Source organism: Hermetia illucens, chromosome 4, assembly GCF_905115235.1.
Source record: "Hermetia illucens chromosome 4, iHerIll2.2.curated.20191125, whole genome shotgun sequence".
Lineage (NCBI taxonomy): Eukaryota > Metazoa > Arthropoda > Insecta > Diptera > Stratiomyidae > Hermetia > Hermetia illucens.
In genome coordinates, this window is record NC_051852.1 from 27805 (window position 1) to 51699 (window position 23895).

At 38.1% G+C, this 23895-nt stretch overlaps 3 protein-coding genes across 4 annotated transcripts in view; 2 read left to right on the forward strand and 1 right to left on the reverse strand.

Annotated features, from left to right (window-relative positions):
* Positions 1-413: 413 nt before the first annotated feature.
* On the forward strand, positions 414-7110 carry LOC119656214. 2 transcript variants are annotated; one of them, XM_038062610.1, is made up of 5 exons: positions 414-3038; positions 3096-3173; positions 3774-3976; positions 4978-5409; positions 5499-7110. In XM_038062610.1, exons 1-5 carry the CDS (start codon positions 1596-1598, stop codon positions 5662-5664), a joined length of 2322 nt encoding a protein of 773 aa, XP_037918538.1. In that variant the 5' UTR covers positions 414-1595; the 3' UTR covers positions 5665-7110. The 2 variants fall into 2 exon arrangements, with proteins under 2 accessions (XP_037918538.1, XP_037918540.1); XM_038062612.1 differs by having other exon boundaries at positions 3096-3158.
* Positions 7111-7867: 757 nt separating this feature from the next.
* The window catches only part of LOC119656212, a 36583-nt gene continuing 20555 nt past the window's right edge, over positions 7868-23895 (forward strand). The window contains exons 1-3 of the mRNA XM_038062604.1: positions 7868-8985; positions 9236-9490; positions 9645-9792. Coding sequence (XP_037918532.1) covers positions 8672-8985; positions 9236-9490; positions 9645-9792 — 717 coding nt within the window. The 5' untranslated portion in view covers positions 7868-8671. The remainder of the gene's footprint in view (positions 8986-9235; positions 9491-9644; positions 9793-23895) is intronic.
* On the reverse strand, positions 20557-21928 carry LOC119656217 (pupal cuticle protein 20-like). Its single transcript, XM_038062616.1, has 4 exons — positions 21749-21928; positions 21311-21693; positions 21042-21254; positions 20557-20986 (listed from the first exon to the last, which is right to left on the reverse strand). The coding sequence occupies exons 1-4, from the start codon at positions 21755-21757 to the stop codon at positions 20710-20712; spliced, it is 882 nt and encodes a 293-aa protein (XP_037918544.1). The 5' UTR covers positions 21758-21928; the 3' UTR covers positions 20557-20709.

Here is a 23895-nt window from a genome sequence, read left to right on the forward strand (position 1 = left end):
TTTTCAGTCTTATTAGTGTCGATATAGCGATACTGATAATGTGCATCGGGATGCTAATTAATTAATTAATCTTTTTTTTAAATAGGATAGCTTCTATTTTTATGAAGAACTAAATTCTGCAGACATAAGCTGGAAATATTAATGTTTAAAAGACTCAAATAATGAATTTCATAAGAATTTCGGTATATGATGGGGGTGTAAGTAAAATCGTTAATTGCAATCAATGCATACTGTCCATTCACACTTAGATTTTTATTTACAATAAATACATGGATGATATATTACTCCTACTGATATTCACGACTATCTAGTGGTAAATCAATTGCGAGTGCAATTATGTACAAACCCAATTATATCTCGATATCCATTGGTATGATAGTCTAATTAGAATCCAGCTTTATAAGAAAAATATTATCAGCTGTTCACATGGTTTCGCACCCCCGCCCAGAACTGGACCCTTTCTCCACCGTTTTTTTACCAAATTTCTATTTCGTTTAGGAATGTATTTCTGCGAAATAAGCAGCTTTTGCATTTGCCTCCCTTAATTATATATGGTAGTGTACATAAGTACATTTGAAACATTCATTCACTTACGCGGTGTGGGGAATGGAGATGCGAGTATATATATACATAAATATTGTACATTCCCGTCGCAACATTCATGCTTGTCGTCATTAATAGATCCCAGTTGTACGCAATGTATTGGGCAGCGAATATATACTTTGGTGTGTACATGCACGAGGTTATGCAGTAGTGTGGTTGTGACTCACAGGTGAAGGAAATCGAGGGCAATTTAAATGGGGCCTTTCAAGAGACTATGGCTCTATTTACTTGGTTGTATGTGCACACAGGGAAAAGTGGCGTGTATGTATAACTGCGACGTAGTGAACAAAAAAGCAACAACAATCGCACACAAAGAAAGGTAAATAAGCACTAATAGAAGCGGGGAGCGAGACGGGGTCAGAGCATGACAAACCAATATTTCCGAACAAGTACTTGGGGTTTTTCTCGTGTGTGGCGCTGAGGGTAGAGGCGGTGATCACAGATGTACGTCGCGCACTGCTGTGCAAAGTTGAATTCTTTGGATTTCGAGGAAAACGAGGCGAAATCTTCTGTGTTTGCATTTAATCACCACATTGAAACGCCGGGATTCGTAGAACCGTATTTAGTTGAAAGTTTGATAAAAAGTTGAATTGAGTCCGATTCCCTAGTCTCGGCTTTCGGATAATATATTTTCATCGGGGCGAAATCTACCCGAAAGTGGTCAGCAGGGACCGCTGTGTATGTCGTCCAACGAGCCTGTCAAGGGCTCCATGCCTTGTGGAATAATTCGTTTTGCCTAATCAGGACGAGTGAGGAGTTTATCGTAGTTCGGTTTAAGTAACGATTGTAACGTGCCAACAAAAAATTAGTATTGGAAACTTTGGAAGTCTTACAATTGGTGTGCATTTACTTGATTCTATTGGAATTAGTGGCAAAGAAATATAATGGAAAAAGTTGTGTACAGTTTGTAGAGACTTACTACGGGAGGCAATGTGTAGTGTATAGTAGTAATCCGATTCCGTGTTTCACTGTGCTTTCACCTTTGCTGGAGCATGTCTTCTACAGTAGCTCCGCCAGCTCTAACTATAACTTCTGTGTCTTCCGCGGGCACATTGGCGCCAATGTCGTCGGTTAATGTTCCTGCACAATTGCAGCTGCAACCACAACAACAAGGTGCCGGGAGAAGGTTCGATGTAAACCCCGTGAGTGTTAAACAGGAACGACATGATGAAGCAGAAATCCAGGAAATGGCTAATAAATTTCGAGAGGCACAGAAAGCAGCATTGGCTAAACAATCTCAACAGCAGCAATTGATTGGCGGAAGGAATATTCCTGCAAGTACGACGAACCCGATGGCATCGCAGCCAAATGGACAAACGAACATATTAAACTATTTAACCCGTAGGAGCCCACAGACTGTTATTGGAGCAGCTGGATCAGTTTCCACGCCTTCAATATCTACAAATGGACAGGTTCATGGTGTGAATTCAGCTACAAATGGGAAGTCCTCCGGCACGGTGGTAACAACTGCCGTGTCCTCAACAGCTAATTCAGTGGATAATAATACGGACAAGAAAACTTGCGACGAAGAAAGTCAGAAGGGTCACTTTGGTTGGGTGACTTTCGGCAAAATATACATTCCATACATTGTTCGTCAGAATGAAAAATATTGTGCAGTTCGAATGGTTGAAATGAAATTACTTAATAAATACTTAAGCTACTTGCATCCTGATATCTACAGTAGTTGCACGTGTGTTCGTAGCTACTATATAACAGAAGCGGAGAGTCGCCTCCTTAACGAAATTAATCATAAACACTGTGACGCACAATTCGGGCGGGAAATGTTTACTCTTAAAGACCTTGTTGTGCGACTAAGTGATGCAAATAAATTTTACCAATTTTTGGATATATGCTACAGGAAGCTTGTAACTGGCAGCAAAAGCCCATCTGATAAATGCGGATTTATAAGAATTAATAAGGAGTCTGTGGTACCTTACACGGTTCGGGCTAATGAACAGGTGGTGCCGCTATTCTACTTCGAAGGAGAAACTGAGAATCTTCGTCAAAAAGCAGAACTTTTGTCGGGATGGGATCTCGCCTATTTGAAGTTCTGCTGCAAGGTGCAAGGCATTCGCAACGAACTATTTTCCAGTGAATCAGTGGCAGTAATTAGCCTTACTGATATAAAAAGTTACTTTCCTACTGGTACTGAATTCGAAGATTACTGGCCAAGCAAAGTGGTCGATTCAAATTTGCTAATAGCTTCGAAAAACATAAATAATTCGGTACATTGGACTCGACAGCCTACCGCCCCACCTGTAACACCGAAGATTTTAAATGCTGCACCGAAAAATAGTCAGCAACAACAACAGCAAATCCGTAAAAACGCGTACCAAACCGGGGTTGCAAACCAAAACGTCCAGCGGATGCACCAGGCGGCGGCAGCAGCATCAATGGCGATACCGCAAACCGGCCTTTCATCTGCTGCTGTACAAGTATGGTTTGCAGACTTTAAATGTTTTCTTTTCTAATAATTGTTTCAATATTCACAGGCATGGTCTTTGGCATATGCTCAGGGAGCCTTACGCGCTGGTGAGACTCTTGCACAAAACGATGTACGTATATTTCAGGTAATTTGAGAAAAATATATATTTTCGGTCCTGTTTGAAAATGTCTTCTAAAAATTTCATGAAACAAGGGTTTTTTATAGAATATTAAATTCGAATGATAGTGTATATAAATTGATTACAATAGGAAAGAACCCAAAACGGATCGTAGGTTACTTCCAAACTCTTATTTTCCAAGAACGCAAGATTGTTGTGAATTGAGAAAGATTTTATCTATTGACGAAAAGACAGGCAGCTTCTATGGGAAAATCGATAATTGCTCTTAAGCTAATTACGGTTCCGTTTCAATATTTCGGCGAAAGGTTTGTGGTATTGCGTCGGCAGCTTTATTCGATAAAGAGTAATTAGATCAAATTAGGTGGCTTTTAAGGGACTTAGGCGTGTAGGAATACCTCATTTCAAAGTATAACAATGTGATCAGCATTGCCCTGGCATAGAAAAGCATTATAAATGACTGAAATTAAAAACTTACTGTTTGCGCGATCAAAGTTACCGTTCGACGCATCCCGAAGTTTTCCACTTGTTGTTGTGACATTACTAATATTATTGTGAGACCGACTTATGAGAAATTTCATGTTTTTTTTTTTTATTACATTGTTTTAGGCCCAGCAACAAGTTCAAAGAGGTTACACAGCTCACAATGCCAACGCAGCACAGAACATACAAAACCTGCAAAGTTTAATGACAGCGCGGCAACAATACAATTATAATACTCGAGGAATGGCGATACCAACGATGAATAATTGTGCCCAGTCTCCTCAGCCTCCACCGTTAGTGCGGTCAGCTGGACAGAATCAGACACACATGTAAGTGCATAAACAGTAATTGGGAAAATTGAAAAACCTGGACTAGCTTCTAATAACATGTGGGATGCAGCTCTGCTTTTAAAATTCTTAGGTTTGCTAAAGGCACAATTAGATGAATGTTAGAGCAAGGAATTTTGGATATATGGAAAGATAACTTTAGAATCGTGTCGTAATTTCCTTTTCTGATTATTATGAATTTGACGAAGGTTTCTAACCAATTTACACAATCTTACACCTTATCACATGTTCGAGGGATTTACTGGTTTTTAATGTTTTTTTGAAAGTAAAATCCCTGGTTCACTGTCTGTCTGTCTGCCCGTCCATTTGTCTGTTTTTTCACATTGTATTGAAGCTCTTTTCCTAGGTTTGGTGTGTGTGTTTGCCTGTCACACTCATTTCCTCAAAAACGGTTACTCGCAATGATACGAAATGTGGGAAATGTGAATTCCCCTGCATGCAGTGAGTAACATCGTTCTATGATGAGTTTAAGGTTCCCATACATGCAAAAGAGGTGTGCAAAATTTGTTGCACCGGGTATAGTTGTTTTGGACATAAACGGGAAGGTCTCTAATCTATATTTTCATTCGTTACATGAGTAATATGCTATCCAACTTACTATAGATGCAGGGGCACTAATTTTTCACCTCCGAGTAGGGTTATAGATTGTTAGAAATGCTTTATAAATAGCTCTGCCTTGTAATTGTGTTTACATTAGTACAAATTTCGAAGTATTGTCTTTAACTCCAAAGTTGAATAGCACTGAACACTAAATCATTCCCAATTTTTGCTTGGATGCAATACTTCGTCTTATATCCACATCGATAAGTCGGTGATATTATACAAATGGCGGGAAAAAGAGGAGCGAGACCCTCGATAATATAAAAGTGGGAACATATATTATATTTGCAACTGGTGGGAAAAAGTATTGCAGGCGAGCCATTATATATGCTTTTTAGTATTCCAGCCTCTCTATAACTATACAATTTCTCTTTTGATTTAAGGTCAAATACAGCAGCTAATGTTGTCCTGCAGCAGCAGCAGCAACAGCGACAGCAGCAAATTCAGCAGCAGCAGCAACAATTGCAGAGATTGAACACAATGCAAAATGGCAGAAGCAGTCAATCAACAGCTTCGAATACAATGCAAAGACATACATCAAATACACCCGCGGCGAGCGTAGCAGATGTTCTCGACACAAATTTACGTATCATCCCAGAAATTACAACCCAGTCGAATACTGTTCCATATAAAGTGCAAAAGGTTTTCGTCTTTGAAGACACGTTAGTTCCGTGCATCAATATGAAAGCATATAATGATTCGGAGCCATTGATGACTCTGACGGATTTCCGCGAATGCTTTTTTCCTAGCGTACCGTGGAATCATTGCAAACGTTTAATTGAAGCTCTTGGTGTCGAAATGTATAAGGGAAACAGGTCAGTGAGCTATCTGGTGCCTATTATAGAAATCTTTTGTTTTAAGAACAACAATGAATTAAGTACTGAAAGATTTCCTTTATTTGCAGGCGTCAGACTTTGGCTCTCATTGAAAGTGGGAAAAACCACAACGAAAGTATTCCATTGATTCAAGTACGTGACGTGATCAAATATATGCCGCAACTTCGCTATATGATGCGTAGCAGCCCAATGGGACAAGAGCAGCCTCCGAACAAACGTACAAGAATAAGCTAGGAAACGGGGTGGGGAGTGCCGACTGTGTGCTCCCAGAGCCAATCTGCTACCAGTGTCGAACCTTTAGTAACAACATCGCTTTTACCTCAACAGAACATACACAGTAATCATACGTTACCTGCTAATTTAACGAGAGGTTTAAGTTCCATAGATGCATTTAATAATGGTGTAGAAAGTGATTTGGTTGGGAGGGTAGTTTCGAGCAGTAATAGTTTGAGTGACATTGGATCGGTTTTGAGCCCCCCACCTACAGCCACCAGCAGTAGCTGCATCAATCCGTTTAGTTCACCGGGGGTAAATTACGATTGGCTATCACCACCCAAAACAATATCGCCTCCCGCAAATGAAAAACGAAATACGCGTGGTTCGACTTTGTCACCTTTAGCTAGTAATTCAGTTGATAAGAAAGGATTATCTTCATGTCGGTATCAACAAGGACTGATGAATCTGCCAACTGTTGGAGGTAACACTGATAATGTTGTTTCACTATTTAATAGTGGATTCGGAAACGAAACGGCCGTATTAAGTCGAGTAGCTTCAAATATTGTGGAATCAACAACAAATCTCCTACAACATCATCATCTTTCATTTGGAAATGGTAACAATGCCGTATATAACTCTCATTTCACGCCGACTACTGCCCCGACAGGATCTGTTGGGAGTGCAGTGGCTGCGGTAGCAGCAGCAGTTGCCGGGGGTCCTTCATACCACTTACCAGGACATGGACTACCATCTCCAACGATTTACCCTCCTACTCCGCCACCATCAGCGCCGTGGATACATCCATGGTATACGGGTGATACTTTTTAAAATAACACTTAGTTTATATTAATAGATGTCAAGGAAACGATTATATCTCTAAGAAATTATTTTTGAAGAGTATTTTTTCTCTCTGCAGAAAAATGTTTACTTAGTTTCAATGAAACAAACCAGTTGCAAAATTATTTTTGTATGTTATTTTCGATTCAAACTCATCATTCAAAATATTTAGTTAATATTTATTCTAGCAAAGTTAGAGTGTATAGTATTTATTTCAATATGGCACATAAATGCAACGTGTCCATATCTATTTATTGAATTCCATATGTTTTTTTAATGGATTTGATGAAAAAAGTGATAAAATCTACTTGGAAGCCAAGCAGTGATTAGTATATCAAAATCGAACAATTGCATTAGAATTTCTCAAGGTGCAAACTGAAATGACTGATATTTTGTTTGTTAGTCCGCCGAAATGTTATTTATGTAAATACCGGTTTTACTATTCCCGTGTTGAACAGTGTGTAAACTTCAGAAAGAAGTCCTATGCAGAATAAACACATAGATGAGCTCAGAAGATGTTCATAATTATCAAGACTTAAGATTGAATTTATTTGTAAAGAAAAGGTTAGGCAAAAATAATTTAGCGAAGTTTAGATGTATCGTAAAATATACCTTCTTCAAAACGTGCGTGCTTGTTTCTTTTTGTTGGAGCAACTTCCCTATATCGTTTTATTTACATTTATACAGATTTTCATGTAAGTATACATTGATTGGAACAAATAAGGCAAGTTCTTTACCTGTTGCACTGTCGAAATTTAAGTAAATAATTTTATTTAAATGTCTGCCGTAGATGGTCGGGTTTTCACTTTGTAGCAACTTTCAAACTATTTGATGGAGGTGAATACATTTGGCATGCGGCTCCAATTATATATTTGCATATTGGGATCACAGCATCGAAATATTATATAGCAACTATTTCAGCTAGTTTCATATTTTGTCGCTTCGAAAAGCTAATTGGATGGAATCATGAATTAGGTTGGAGTAAAATACCTAGTTAAAATAGTTTGGGCGAAATAAAGAGAAAAATCGTTTACAAGCTCCTGCTTCTAACAGACAACAGGATTCCTGTAGGTGACGTTTTGTTATTGAATGCGCATGGCTGATGGTGCCTGTGGTGAAATAAGCTGTAAAAGCTCCACAATGTCGGGATCCTCTTAACAGTAATGGGTCCTTGCACTATGAGCAGACATTCACAGCTGATATGAATGAAAGTGTACTATCGCATTCTGAAAGAGGGAATAGCTTTAGGGATTCGAAGGCTAGTGAGGAACAAGGAGGGAGGTTCCCGTTTGGGTATTCCCCCACGAAGAAAGGAGTTGCTTGTTCGCTGATTAACCGCATAGATGTTGCCCATGTGCTCTGTGGAACTAATGACACAGAGGCAGACAAAGCTTTCAGTTATTGAAATTGGTGACTGAGACTCCGTCAATAAATGGTTTGATGCAAATTTATTCATCACAATGATTACGTTGTGTTAACAGGATTAGTTTTAAATTTCGGATTTTATCCCGATGAGAATTCGCCACTTTTAAGCGTACGGTGTGTTATATTCCGAAAAGTGCCGCAGTTTACCAAAAGAGTGACATTTGTGTTCTATCAATTCTAGATACTTGAAAGAGTGTAAATCGTAGGAAATGACTATCAATTATATTAATTCTTGTGCAATTTATCGTTAACATGTTTCCCATATAATTAATAGATAGCTGCAAATATTGTAGTTTTATTATTATCGCAGTGTGTACTTTTTCCGACTCTCTTTTGGTGTCCATTCATAAATTTTATGTTCACCGTTCTATAATTAAATATAAAGAGTGTTGAAGCAAACTTGATTTCTCTAGAAGTATGGTATTTTCCCGTCAATGAGGTTCAGGCTTTATTATTGTGCCGTATGATAAGATTATTTGATATTCTTGGGGGTTGTCTTCACGATAAAATCGATATATTTTAGATTTGTCTACTGATGTAGATGTTCCGGTATTTCGGTTGGGAGTGACTGTCTCTGGTGATATTTTTATTTATAAAGTGTTCTACAGTTTATTTATGACCTTAATAGAGACTCGATTTTTAAAAAAGAAACGTTCTTTGTACCCAAAATTGATGCGTACATATATATGTTCGATATATAGTTAGAGTAAATCGAGTTTAAAGATCCGAAACTTCGCAAACTCTGAGGCAAAATTTCTTTAAAATGGAACGCGTTTGGCGCAAAGTTAACCAAGGTTTATCAAGTAAATCCAAGGCGACTGCAGGACTAACCCAATCTACTGACACAGTCAGTTCTGCCGGCTTCGGAGAAATGCAAAACGTTGCTGCTGTGGTTGGAGGAGGCTCTACTGTGATGATGGGTACTAGTACCCCGACTGGAAGGCGATTGGCTGCTAGTGGTCAGAAATCGATTCAAGTTCAAACAATTTCCTTTAGTCAACATGTTACAACAACGGCATCGTCAGAGCGCCGCAGAAAAAGACGACGAAAAAGCCGTCCTCGTCGAAGCCGAGAGAGGTAGGCATTGGAACAATAAAAATTCGAGTCGATACGGTAATCGTAATAAGATTCAGTAATTTATCTAAATTGGATGAAAATTATTTATTTAGACGGTAACAGCTTGGAAACGTATGAAAACTAGTGTATTATTTTTTTAATGGTATTTTTTGTTAAACCAATTCTGAATTAGCAGATCGTCAATTTGCTTATTCTTTGATCAAAATTTGCTTTGGTTCATTTTATTGGTCTTAATATATATTTGTTGCAGAAACGGTAATCAATCCCAAAACAGCGCATCACGAACAACATCACAGTTGATAGAACCTGAACATGCCGGGAAAATGTCTATAGGAAGGACAGGTGAAAGCTTCATGCCCCCTTTACCGCCATTGCCGACTGCAACAGCCGGGGCATCTGGAGTGTCTAGCGATCCATCGCTAAGACAACGCGCGGTAGCTAAACTGCGCTTATTCAATTTTCATTTGAATTGGGATCTACACATGACCCAATGTAAGCCATGTGGGTACGTATGTTTACATTTTGAATCTATTGCATTTCTAGTCCCGTAAGTTATGTATATATTGAGAAACAAAAAAAATGTTTGTCGCTTAATGTAATCCTTAATAGTCACTAATATGTCTATAGAAGAAAATAATGATCTTGTGACGGTTTTGCAGACCACGGTCAAGTGGGAACATTCTCACAAGGCGGTTGTGTCGCAATCGGCGACGAGATGACAACGAACTCTATCGTTCAAACAGTTTCAAATTTGAGAGGTTTGACCGAAGAGATGGTAACGATAGCGTAGAGACTCTGAAAAAGCAAGTAAGTGTTATTACTAATCAGACCATCTAAAGCTTTTCCAATTTGAGTTCCCATACTTCAAATATGCTAAAGTTTAATGAAATGATGGTATAACTTCAAAAATGTAAGTTTTGCACTACTCGATGATTAATTTCATTAGAAATACAAATATTGATTTCACCACTATAATAAACTATATTTAAGCTATTGCTTTCCGGAATGAAAACTTTTTCGTGGGCCTTAGTTAAATACAAAAGCAAGTAATATATAATAACTGCAATAGATGGGTGGTCAACATTTTAAGATCCATTATTAAAAAGAGATTGCTCCAATTAAGGAATATTCATCATCTCCAGCTGTTAGTTTTACACGAAAATACTTCATTATAAGCTCCAAGAAATAATTTTGATTCTTTTCAATTTTCTGTTGTGCCGATAAAATATTATTTCTTTGATTTGCTGAACATATTTTTATTAGATTGGAAACGGTGAAACAAGCGCACATTATTTTTTATTTACATTCAAAATAATTTTCATTGGCATCTACGGCTTTCTGCCCACGATTCGGTAAGCCAAAAACGCCTTTTTAAATAATATTTTCATAATCAGAGTTATTAAACCATTCAAAGTCTATAATATTGTTTTGGTTATTGTATTTTGTATTCTTAAAAATAATACATAATTGCGGAAAAGGTAATAATCGGTAGTTGAGATGCCTGGTGAATATGAAGATTTATGTAGTCTTGCGTTTTCTTGCAGTAATATTATGTCGTGCCGATTGAACAATGCTGGTTGTTTTTTTTACAAGTTGCTCACGCATGGTATTAATTTCACGGCAGTAGGACTCCGCTATTATGGGTCTTGGCTGTATGAAGGAACTATGGATCACTCCTTTGGCATACGACCAAATGCTAACTATAATTTCAGCTCAGGGGTATGTTCTGGCGGTGTATTCTCACCTACCCATTTGCTTGATCGTTTTCGATTGTCATTCAAAATCCACCTTCCATTACAAATGATGATTTGGTGTAAAAACGGCAATCCTATATTGCAAATCAACAAAGATGCGTACTTACTCTTGGGGTCGACCATCCGTAGTTCCGTCAGTTCGTGCCATACATATGAGTACACATTTTTCCCTTTGTATATTACACACAGATGTTTAAACACAGCCGTATTAGACATACTAGCTTACTTCTAAGTTTACGAATAGTTATGTCTAGATCGGATTCCAGAGTAGTCCCTTGAGGCTAATTGAAGATGCTCAAATTGCCAGAACAAAATTTTTGTAAACAATATCGAGATTTTTTTTTATCGGTGAATCTATCTCCGAGAGCTTGATTAATGTTTTTCGAAGTTTGAGCTGAACAATGATTCAATTTACATTCATACAAAAAAGTAGATGTAAATCGCATTTTGATTCCGTCTGGCTTCGGTGAAATATATAATCCAAATAGAACACAAACATGCAAACATTTTACAAAATGAGTAAGAACAATATCTTCAAAATTTATAAATGAAAATATCGAACTTCTTCTTTTTCTTCAGCCTTTGTCCCGTTCACAAGCGGGGTCGGCTCGTCGTGATCGGCTTCGCCATTTGGCTCTATCGAATGCCTGATCCGGGTGCAATCTCGAGGCTTTCAAATCCCCATCCAGCGTATCAAGCATGTTGTAATAAACCTATCTCAGTCGCAGTTGGACATAGGCTAACCAAAAACTCATGTTTCATAGTTTTCAATCTAATACATTATTGTCTGATTTTTCCAAAGTAGTTTGGAACTAGTTTTTGTATAGAGAGCGGTCATCACTTAGGGCGATAACTACAATGATACAGAATGATGTCATGATTGATTCGCTAGTGTTCATCATTATTTGATTTGGTTAACTTGCTGGTCTTGGTGTCTGCATCAGGTTAAATCCTGGAAAAGCGGCAAAATAAAAAAATCCAAGTCCAAACATTATGAAATTAATAGTTCTGCAATTTTTAATTTTCTTCAGATTTTGTTCCGTTGACAAGCGTGGTCGGCTTCTAAAGACCGGTTGCGCCATTTTGTTTTCAAATGGCCATCCAGCCTATCAATCCACTATTTTGTCGGCTGACCTGTGTGATTTGTGTCAGGATAGCTGAGTTGTTAGAGCACAAGGCTGTCGTACGGAAAGTCGCAGTTCAAATCTCACTAGTGGCAGTGGAATTTGTATCGTGAGTTGACGTCAGATACCCGTCGACTCAGCTGTGAATGAGTACCTGAGTCAAATCAGGGTAATAATCTCGGGCGAGCGCAATGCTGACCACATTGCCTCCTACAGTGTACTGTAGCGTACCGCTACGGTCTTGAATGCTCTTGAGTGCTCTAACACACTTCAAAGTCCTAATCCCATTGGATTGTTGCGTCAATGACTATTATTATTTTAGTCGCTTACCATCGAGTTCGATGTTCAGACCAATCTTAGCATCGAAGACGCCTCCCTCGCCATTTTTCCACGATTGGTGCAACCCCATATTGGTCGTGGATATCCTCATTTGGGATGTGAGGCCCATGGTGTTTTACGTAGGCACCTGTCGTGAGACTTAATCCTACAGTCCTCTTCAGACACGGATTGATTTTGTGACAACAATCAGAGCCACGCTGAGACAAGCAACAACGGTACCAGTCTATTCCAAGTGCATGGCTTAGCATTCATACTGGTGGATGCAAGAATTACCTAAATCTCTACCGAACTATGTAGTACGGCACCTGTGTTGATACGCAACACCACGTCGAGGCCCGAAGGTCTCTTCTCGCTTGAGCATAACCACAACCACCATGAAACTCCCACTAGGGGGGCCAACCGCAAATAACCGAGCTGTCCTCACATACAACAGGAGTTCACCCGAAGTATGTGAGTCCAGGAGCTTTCCCGGTTCCCATGGTACCAGTATACCCCTGGTAAGGTTTCGTGACCAATTTGCCACTTCAGATGAGTCCCCGTGCAGACTCGGGTGTGATCGCCCTGATTAGACCTTTGGAGCATTCGCCTACTGTACTGTTCCGTGTGACAGTGTCGATAACAAGAACAAAGAGGAGTGGTATGAAGGCGCTTCTTGATGAACATCAACAGAGACAGGAAGCGGTTTTGATACAGCCACCACACTTCGAACATTACTTTTCGGATAGTTGTAGAGCAATTGAACCCCTTACACGAGGTCTTCTGACACTAAGTGTTGTCGTTCGTGTGGCACACGGTCAAACGCTTCCCCTAGATCAGGAAATGTAATGTAAAGAGGGCACTGCTTCTCGCAGAGTTTCTCCAGGGGTAACCGCGCAGCGTGTATTGCATCAGTAGTTCCGCAGTTTTTGATAAACCCGGCTTGATTCACAATGATTTCGCGAATACTGTTAGTATAGCCCTAGAGCGTAACCCTACAGGCCGCAAGGTATATACATTGACTCCATGACGTCTTCATATTCGTTCCCTGGGTGCAAGTCATGTTCTGGAATAGAACGTTGACTGCGAATACAAAACGACTGTAAAAATAATTTAATTGCCCTTCCAAGTAGGCAACTAAGTTTCTAAGAAGTTTCACTTGGGCTCTCTTAATCTGGTTCATGGAAAGAGTAATTCGAATGCTCCACCTGTAAAGCATGAGCCCATTAGTGAGTATCAGCTTAGTAGCTGGGAATGTCGACCCAGTTGATTGAGGTTTTCATCGTAGTCCATCTTGTAGTCGAAAGACGTCAAAAGTAAAGTTTACTTCGGTAATCAACAATGTCATTACGTCATTGGTACCTTAGCCAGCCTAGTCCCTAGAATTTAGAAGCAGTATTACCCGCAAATCTTATTGGTTATTGCGAGGTCCTATCTGAAGTGATCACGCCCGATGTTTCTGAAAATTGATCCATGTAAATTGAGAGTCTAGAAGGAAAAAGGATGTGGAAAAGGCTTCGTAGTCGATAAAAATAGTTTATAATCGATATAATAGAAAACATACTACATATCTGCGACAGGATGCAACACTCGCGGATTTCGTTTGTACTTCAAATTCCTCCGAAATTGTACCCCATTGCAGTACGTGAAATTTTGCTCCACGAAATGTCACACTATCGTTACTAGTTTCCCCGAAATGCCTCTTTTGCCTAGAGCAAAAAAGGCCCCCAATGCAGTACGTGAAATTTTGCTCCACAAAATGTCACACTATCGTTACTAGTTTCCCCGAAATGCCTCTTTTGCCTAGAGCACACCAGATACATTTCCTGTTAACGGTACTGAAAACTTCCTCAAGGTCGGTGAGGTAAAATGTCCATCTGAAACTCGGGCATCGATGATGTAGATGTGGCGTTGTAGGCAACTTTAACTGGTTCGATCACATTAATTGCCGAGATGATTTCCCTTCTATCTGGATGTGTTCACAAACTATGTAGTTTAGTCACTTCATTACGAGAATTATTACTTCATAAGCTTTCATTTGTTGTGAATGCGAACCCTACCTTTGACGTCCTTCACCGGATCATGGGAAGGCCTTAGGACCTTTTGTAAGTACTTCTGATGGCGACTCAGCTTATCAATATTTTCTGACAAACTGGTCAGCGTATTTGCCGTCCGATCAGATCGCTGAGTCGACTATCGAATAATCTGTGGGTCATGAACCCGCTGATAGCTGGGTAGTCGCAGCTTTTCGCTCTGTAAGTACACGTAACTGTAAGGCGTAAGCAAAGGTAAGCACCAAGTGATGGACTCTTTCAAGGCCGATTTCTTCGTCCCATTCGAAAGATAATTCTTAAATCTACCACTAATTGCAATATATATATGGTTGTTATTTCCCCCTTGATGGGATATAGCGTATCAACCACACCAAAGTGCCATTGTTCAAAGTAGCGAAAGCGGATCTAGCGTTGTTAATGCGCCAGACAACATCGAGCTCGGTGCCACCGTCAGCAGAAACCACGCTTCCTAAATATACAAATTAATCGATGGACTCCGTATTGAACTTCAAATTCCTCTGAGATTTTACTTCGGTCCAACACCTGACATTTTGCTCTCATCATATGTCGCTCTGATGATAGCTATTAATTTCTCCGGAATGCCCTTCCTGCATACAGTACGATGTCAAATCATTTTCGGAATCAGTGAACAGCAAGTGGAGTGAAGATCTAAATTCCGCGCACTGTTCCAAAAGGATCCATTTCCATGCATTTATAACTGAAACGAATTCTCTTTTGCTTGGAGGAACAGTCCGTATTCGCATGTTACAGTGACTAGCATTTCATCCACAGGAGGCAGAACTTCACCGAAAGGACTGTGACCACATGCAAGTTCACGGGATACACTTTGGAAATGATTGCGTTCTACGGTATCTTCTGCGTCCCTGACCAGCGTAATAACAAATTCCCTTTTGTCACGGCACACATTACATTGAACTTTCCGAGATTTCGCGTGGTTACGGAATCCAAGCGCATCATGATGGCTTTCGTAACACTCGCAGCGGTCAATAGAGCCTTCAATTGCTTTCATCGATCTGCTTCAAAGATTCTGCAGCCAGCCAGATTTTAAGACTTTGATCCGGATCGACGACTGCTCTTCTAGTTTGCGTGTGAATAACTTTTAACTATGGGGATTCTTCATTTCACAATGATGAGCAAGGCAATATGTTAGAAAATGCATATACTTCTCTAAGTAATACTCGTTCGTAGGAATCATGACTCCCCGGTTTTTTTTGCATGTGAAAATATCTTACTATAGTACATATATGGGAGATTTTGCCATTTTTCTTCTCTTAGATGAAAGTTCATCCATTCCTCATTCATTCCTATTTGGCACTGGCTTGCATTTTATTCTGTGAATGTAATAGATGCAGGATAGTGCAACAGTGATGAGTAGTATTTGATAACATCTGTTGCCTAGTGTAATATTTGATGTTGGTGATATAGGATCATATGTACGGTTAGGGTAATGAAAGGAGATGTTTGCGGTATTTCAGTGTAATATTACTTTTCTCAAAAAGTGATGTATACCGAATGACTCAGTAAAGTAATGTTTCGCGCATCTTTAATTTGAAAGTGTCTGCTTCACAATACATATGGTGAATAATATAAAGTCTTGCTGGAATCGCATCTTTCAGAGAGTATTTGCACAAAGTTATAGCTTGGACGAATTCTTGGCTTTCAGTACAGTCTAGCAATGGATTTTCACACTGTTCTCGTCGATGACATTTTCTCAACGAGTTTTTTCCTTTAGCCCTTGTTTTGAATATCCTCATGGACATTTATACTTTATCCATCTGGTGGAGGTATCGCCTACTTATTGGTTAAAGTAAAATAGTCGAGCACGCCACATAACAAGATTGTATGCACTACCGAAACGCAGATAGAAAATTCAGTTTAAAAAATATTCGTCATATCAATTTTAGCTGCCGTTAAGACATGGACCAGCATCTCGGGTTAAATACATATTAATCACATAAACTATGTGGTATTGAATCAACTACCAACCTTCATACATGAACTCCCTCTTTTCACTTGTAATAAAACCACTTACTGTAAATTACTTTTTCCCCTCGAAAGTTCTGCTTAGTGTGCAGTCTATGCAGGGGATTATAATGGATGTCATTCTCCACATACGTAGCTATAAACTACTCGGTTTCAATTATTGTTCACAGCGCTGCCACAGATTATTATCATTTATCATTGTCTGACGATATAAAAGGCGGAATCAATTTCTCTGGAAGTGCTGAATATGTAACACAGGTTCAAATTATACCTTTTCATTTCTGTTCCTACCAATTATAAAAGTCTATTTGGGCTTGTTTTCCGCCAAAATCAAAATTTTAATGCTTGGGGCAGATGCACTTTTTTTTTATCGATATACATACATTTTTATGGAGCTTTATATGTTGTCGCGAAGAATCAGATCAGAATAACTTATCTCATCGTTTTCATGAAATCTCGAAAAATTGTAAAACTATAATTGTATATTTATGTAGAAAAATTCAGAGTATCCAGGGAATGTTGACATTATAATTATAAGATTAATGAAAGTCCACTCCCCATATATGCGAAGGAAGGTGTGATTTTTTTCTCAGAATATGCTCATGTGGGATATCAAAAGAAACACTCGATTAACACTTTTCGAAATTGATCTTATACTGATTGAAACATGCGGAAATGAGGACTGAAAGTGTGCGCCCCCAACAGTGAAACAGGTCTTTTTCTCAGAACCTATTCAATCGAAAAAGTTGGTAAAAGTCATAGATATATATCTACACGAAATTTAGAACTCAAAATACATCCCATTCCGATATCAAATAAAATTTATAATAATATGTTACCATATTCTAGAAATTTATCTGAAAACCCTCTTAAGTTCATTCTAGAAGATACAATTCTGAGAATTTGCAACAAATTCCAACTATTATTAACAAAGTAGTGCTCAATCACGATAGATATGTATGTATGTCAGTATCGGTGTTGTTCAATTTACACACATAATACAATATATGCATGTAGACTTTCGTGCATGGTGTAAAGCGGAAATATTCAGATGCGTTCGATTTATGCAGATGCGTACATACCTGGATGCACCAGTACGCCGTAATAGGCAATGTTTGTTTGTTCAGAAGGAGCACAATATTTATATCTTTAATATGTACACAGGTACATATATACGAGTTAGAGTTAGACCATATATGAAGGAATACTTTGTATTCTTAGCTATATATTAATTGAAAAACCTGCATAGAAAGTTTCTCATATAAAATGGACATATATCCGATGCACCCAGCTTCCGGTGTTTCGATTTGTTTTTACAATAATCTAGTTTCATTGAAGTATAAATTTTAATCAGAAAGCAAATTGTTAGTACACTGCGAAAAATTGTTTTAGGAGAGAGGTGGTTGAAAAACGCTACAGATGTTCACCCAGATTAAGGTTTATCGATTGGCAAGGCATATACAGTCGGAGTAGGACATTATACAGTAACCATTTTCGCGCCAAGAAGGAAGTGTATTTGTAGTCGTTACCTCCTGAAAGACAAACGATTGTTCCATGCCAAAGGTGGCGGTTTGTTACAAATTAGAGTGGCAGCATCCAAAGGTACGCATGACACCGATTATGCGTTTAACACAAAATGTGTGCGATCATGCGAAAATGTATTGCTACATCCCCGATTGTCGCAAATGCTTTAAGCAGTGACGTGGTGGTTTTAAACTACAGAGTATATTGATCGTAAATCTAAAGCAGTACAAATCTAGAGTAGAACCAACTAGGTCGGTCTGTTACCGGACAATACTTTTCGGACTATATTATAGGTTGCGACAATGATGGCTTTTTGCATCTCTATGTATATCCGGTCCTTAAATCGGGTGTTTTCATTTCGTACAATTTCAATATAATATATGTATACATACATATGTATATATATTAGAAATATGTAATGTTTGCGTCTTACGATTGCATATATCAATACAAGTATTTTGGAAATTAGTTATTTCATTATCCGTGACTTTAACAATCGAAAACATTGGAACTGGCTTCTGAAGCGCTGGTGGATGCAATCAAATAAAGTATGAAGAGAAAATAGTTTTCCCTTCATGCTCTGGTGAAAACAAACCATCTAGGCATTCAAAATATACAAATTTAGTAAACTTATTCTTTCGTAAGACGTTAGATATTGTCTTTTATTTGTAATTAAGTCTAAAATTGATAGACCAGTAGCTTACTTCTTCTTCTTCTTTTTCTTCAGCCTTTGTCCCGTTCACAAGCGGAGTCGGCTCGTCGTGATCGGCTTCGCCATTTGGCTCTATCGAATGCCTGATCTGGGTGCAATCTCGAGGCTTTCAAATCCCTATCCAGCGCATCAAGCCACCGTTGCTTAGGTCTGCCTTTTGGTCGTTTACCATCGACTTCGATGTTCAGACCAATTTTGGCAAGTGAATTCTCGTTTGCACGAATTGCGTGACCATAAAATCGAAGACGCCTCTTTCGCAACTTTTCCACGATCGGTGTAACCCCATAACGATCGCGGATATCCTCATTTCGGATGTGATCTAAATGTGTGACGCCACTAGTCCAACGTAGCATCTTCGTCTCCATTACCGCAAACTACTATTTTATTTTATATTGTATATATATACACTACTACTTTTTCAGTAGCTTTTTAATTGATGAAGGGAGTAAGTTGCTCCCGAAATATATATATACACTATAAAATAAAATTGTAGTTTGGAGTAAGCTACTGGTTTATCAATTTTATCCTTTTGTGTACTTGTTGAATACTTCACATGATTACTTGATAGGAGGCTTAATATATCGGGTTTTGGCTCTACCTATTATTTGAGACTCCGCCGAATTGATCGGAGGGCGAAGAAGATATTACTAATAAGCATCAGTCGAACGGATAATTTGAGAAAGAACGTGCAAGAAGTACATGTACAATACTATGTAAGTATCTTAAAACACTACAGCTTCAGAAGACAGAAGCCTTGTTGTATTGATCAGCATATGCGTTACATATAGCGTGAAAATTATAATTAATCATATTGTAGGTAATTTTAACATGTCTGGTAAAGGGGTTTGATTTGAAAGTTTGACGAGAAATATTTATCCTAATCTCTTTTATAATGTATTTGTTAAAAGACGAAAAAGTATGTGAATTATATTCAAAAGATAGTTCGAAGCTTACTTTGTGATCGAAAATCCAAAAGGATCAAATAAGTGACTGCAACGACACACAAAAATTTTGTCGTAACAAGAACTTTTATCACCCGACTAGTATGTTAGATTTGAGAAGACATGTAATGTTGATGGAAAAGATGGTACGGACGGAAGTGAAGGCAAAACGATTAGATGTTGATAGTCAGGTTGCGTTTGAAAAATAATCAGATGGAATTGGGGCGAGCTGGAGGTATTCTGTGAGAACGTGGTGTGGACGCATGTCTGAATGCAACAATCCATCAATTTCTTGAAAATAAAGTGGTTCGTAAAAGTAGTGAAGAAAACCTTCGCCTTCAAGGAAATGGGTGCATAAAAGAATTGCGGTGGGTCCCAATGTCGATTACGAATTGTTTTCAGAGAAGAGCTGCCCACAGCAGTGGAATGTGCATGGTATAAGGAAGGTAAAGGATTCCTCCAACATACTGTTAGAGATTTGACCTAGGTCTATACTTATGAGTGCCTCCAGCTGCAAGGTTTTCACTAGGTAATTTGCTACACTAAAATTTTGGACTCAAAATGGGGCAATTATAAAAAGCCAAAGTCAGAAATGGAATGTACATGGTCGAAGGAAGGTGAAGGATTCTTCCATTGTACCGTAAGAAGTGTGGCGAAGCAAGGAACGTATTGCTTAATTAAATAAAATTCAGTATGGAAAACAAGACATTTCTGTAAAAAATCATAACAGTTCAAAGTGTTGTTTCTTAACATCAGTTTGACGATACAAGAGCAGAACATCAACAGAGAATGCTTATAACACAGCTCAAAGTTTGTTTCTTAAGAATAGTTACAGTCAATAGAAAACGTTTGTCTGTGGAGCAACAAATTGGTTGCTGATGAATTTCACATTGCTTCACGATGATCCGAATAATATTAATATGTTGGATACTGGAGGATCCAGAGCAGAAATAATCTTGCTTTCGTGGATAAGGTATTCTTCTTTATACATTCCAGGATTATTTTAGCTATTTTCGATGAAAACATATTCGGGGCCGTAACTAAAAACGTAGTGTAGTCTAATTCAAAGATCAAATGCAGTGGAGTATATTTGGAGGAAATATCTGGAGTGGCATCTACATTACAATTAAGGAAGACTGTTAGTTATTTTGGTGATTTTCTTTACTCTGTGCTATTCGCAGTAAAACAATAAATAATAATATACTGGATATCAAGTTAACACATCACATTCAATGCACGAATTCTGAGCAAACAAATTAGTTCTAATATTCATGTTTATGAATGATTCAATATGGCTCAATAATGGTATCCAGCAGCGCCGCCTGGACCACCGGATTGATGTTGTTGAGGAGGAAGGTATTGTTGTTGTGGCCTTCTACCAAATGATCCACCATGAGATGTACCAGCACCACTGAATGATCCACCAGGCCTGCCTGCACCGGCACTAAATCCACCTTGAGATCCCGCTGCAAAACTACCCTGTGCCCCTCCGTATGATCCACTTTGACCTGCAGCTGAGTTATAGGCTCCTGCGTTATTTTCTTCTGGATGGGCAGCATTATATTCAAGAGACCTTTATTATGAAAAGTTATGGCACGTTATTATTTCACTGATTGATTTTAAATAACCTTTGAATAGCTTCAGGGATTGGTGGTGGGGTTGGCAAATGATCTCCGCTGGCTTGGAATCCATTTCCATCGGCCTTATAATGAACAGTATAGGTTTGTCCGTCATCACCTGTGTATGAATATGATCCTTGCACAACTTGTTCGGCGTATTCACTTCCTGGATTATTCAAATGTCCATCTTCATTTTGTTGAATACCGTTACCAGTTGCATAACTGCAAAATGTTTCTGGTTATGAAAATGAAATAAATCAAATGCTGTACCCAAATACTCAAAATGATAGCTGCCATCTCCGTTGTTGATATTATTATAACTCAAGATGGGAATTTGCGGCCCAGAAGGACCCTGACGACCACCGCCAAACCCGCCTGCTCCACTATAGGTAGCACTTTGCTGCGTATGACCTCCTTGTGCTCCAAAAGCTCCACCACTTAGTGAACCAAATCCACTCTGAGCACCATGACTGAAAGCGTTAGGTTGCCCAGCATTATTGAATGTAGTTTTGGGAGCTAGGTAGTTTCCGGAGGTGCCACCGGAATTAGGTCCTTGCAAGAAATTTCCATGACCACCTGCTGAGGCTGCGCTGCCAGGTGGAAGATAGGTGTTTTGCAATTGCGCAGCAGTGGCGAACCCAATAAATAATGTGGCCAAGAACTAAACAAATCATTTTTTATATTCGACTCTTTATAATTTCCAAAACAAATCTCACCAGCTTCATCTTTGATATATAATAGTTTTTCGCGGATCACCTGCCAGTTGTTTACAGATAATGATACTATACTACTTGTTGGAATACAAGAAATGAACTGATGCTCAATCCAAGATGATCTCGGATTTTATATATGCGGCCGTGATTAAAGAATCTTCAAATGAGATGCCGCCAATCTTGGTTTATACCTCTTAGGTTTAGGGTAGCGTGTATATTCGTATGGATATATGCCTCCCGGTGGTCGTTTGTTTTACATTTTGCTCGTTTTACTATATGAGAAGTACATCGGTATTTGTATATATACACGCATTCATCAAATTTGTAAGGTGTCATTAAATCCAAAAAGTATTGTTTGGATAGTGTGTAACGGAGCAACATATCTGTTGAATTTTGCATTATCATGTAAATAAGTAGATAGGTGACTTATATTATTACATTTCAAGTTGTTCGTCTAATAAAGAGTCTGCTGAAATCGGTATCTGATTTGAGTTTAAATTCAGTGAATAATTTTATCGTTTTACATAGAATATACAACTTAAAATGGTCTTCAAATAATTACCATCTCCTGAAAGACTAATGCTGCCGTTCGCTATATATTACATTCTTTTCATAATTATTGTCATTATAATGATGCACTTGTATTTGAATATAATTGAACGTGATCTCTTAACAAAGATTTTGGTATGGCATGATGTAAGCTATCTGGAATATGGTTGCAGATTTCTGCATTGTTTGTAGAGCCATCTTATTGAAAATATTCTGCATTTGATCTTTTGACATACAAAACGATGATATTTAACTGATCTACATGTTGATCGTTTTCTTCTTAAGCAAAGTTCTAGACCGAACATTCGAACAAGTAGTAATTGTTATAATTGTTTAAAAAAAGGTTAGTTGAGATGATTCAACCTCCGCTATTTTTTCGGCTTAAAGTTGATTTCATTAGAATTGAACCTAATTAATGCCAAATAATGAGAAATACCTGAGATATCCGGGATGTGAGACGTAGACCTTGTAGAAATAACTGAGGTTCAAATATGCGATTGGATTTATTTTACTGTAGGACTATGGCTTGAAAGATAATGCCTCAATAAGACCAGACCCAAAATAAAAAAATTTAAAAGGGATTAATTAAGAAAGTACTGTCACCTGATAATTAAGGTTTCAGATCATTTACAAGTGTAACTTTGTACTGTTTAACTTTGTAAATTGTACATATATAGAACTTCTTTGTCATGTAAAAGTGCTTCAGAACGATTTTAAAAGTTCTTACATTTAAATGAACAATTTTCTTGGAATTTTTCTGAAAACATGTTGGGTTTGGATTTCCGTCAACATAAGCATTGTAAACGATTCGTTTACTAGAGGAAATAAAGAGATAACCAGATTTACGTACAAAAGATTGAAACATATTATCGAAATAAGTCGACATCATTTTAAGTTCTGGCGAGGTAAATTGTGAAGTAAATATCAAATACGATGTTTTGTGTGAAAAAAGTGGAAAGTTAAGATCTAACTGTCTCAAATTCAATTTCCAACCTAGAGGACTTTCATTTTAACTCTATGCATAGCATCTAAGTCTAACAAATGATTTCCATTAAAAGACGATTGAGTGGAACTAATGGACATACCATCTTTATCAGTCAATTTTAATTTGATACTACACTTTCTGAAGAAACCCTGGCTAATGATCATCGAAAATGGTATTGAAACTAAAACACTATTAGAAGAGCAAGGTACCTGCATAAGCGTTGAGACTGAAATAAGCATCTCGTTGCACTACATATCTACCATTATCGATATAAATAACACTCATGAAGTAACTAACAATAATACATTTATCTTTGGAAAATATTTTGTAATTTACATTCCTAGAGTCCTTGAAAGCTTATTTTTTCAATTTGGCATGAAACATTTTGACTTTGACTTTTCCTCATCTAAATCCAAGGAGCAATGTATGGAAGATGGTCATTAAATACCTACATCAAAAATCAATGATCAGTGGCGATCATCTATTTCAATAACAGGTATACATCATATGAGAAGCGAATCACTAAGCGATCTAAAAGCTACTCAATAATCTTCTATACTTTTTGGTCACGGGTACTGTAATTAATTGAGCAGTTTCTAGCTATGAAAATGAAAGT

Excerpts from the sequence above, each read along its gene's own strand:
- LOC119656214 (XM_038062610.1), top strand. The coding sequence starts at position 1,596 with ATGTCTTCTACAGTAGCTCCGCCAGCTCTAACTATAACTTCTGTGTCT. Across the intron at positions 3,174-3,773 it reads ACGATGTACGTATATTTCAG|GCCCAGCAACAAGTTCAAAG; the intron begins GTAATTTGAGAA and ends ACATTGTTTTAG. Across the intron at positions 3,977-4,977 it reads GGACAGAATCAGACACACAT|GTCAAATACAGCAGCTAATG; the intron begins GTAAGTGCATAA and ends TTTTGATTTAAG.
- LOC119656217 (XM_038062616.1), bottom strand. Across the intron at positions 21,255-21,310 it reads GATGGCAGCTATCATTTTGA|TTATGCAACTGGTAACGGTA; the intron begins GTATTTGGGTAC and ends AACATTTTGCAG. Across the intron at positions 20,987-21,041 it reads ATCCCTGAAGCTATTCAAAG|GTCTCTTGAATATAATGCTG; the intron begins GTTATTTAAAAT and ends TTCATAATAAAG.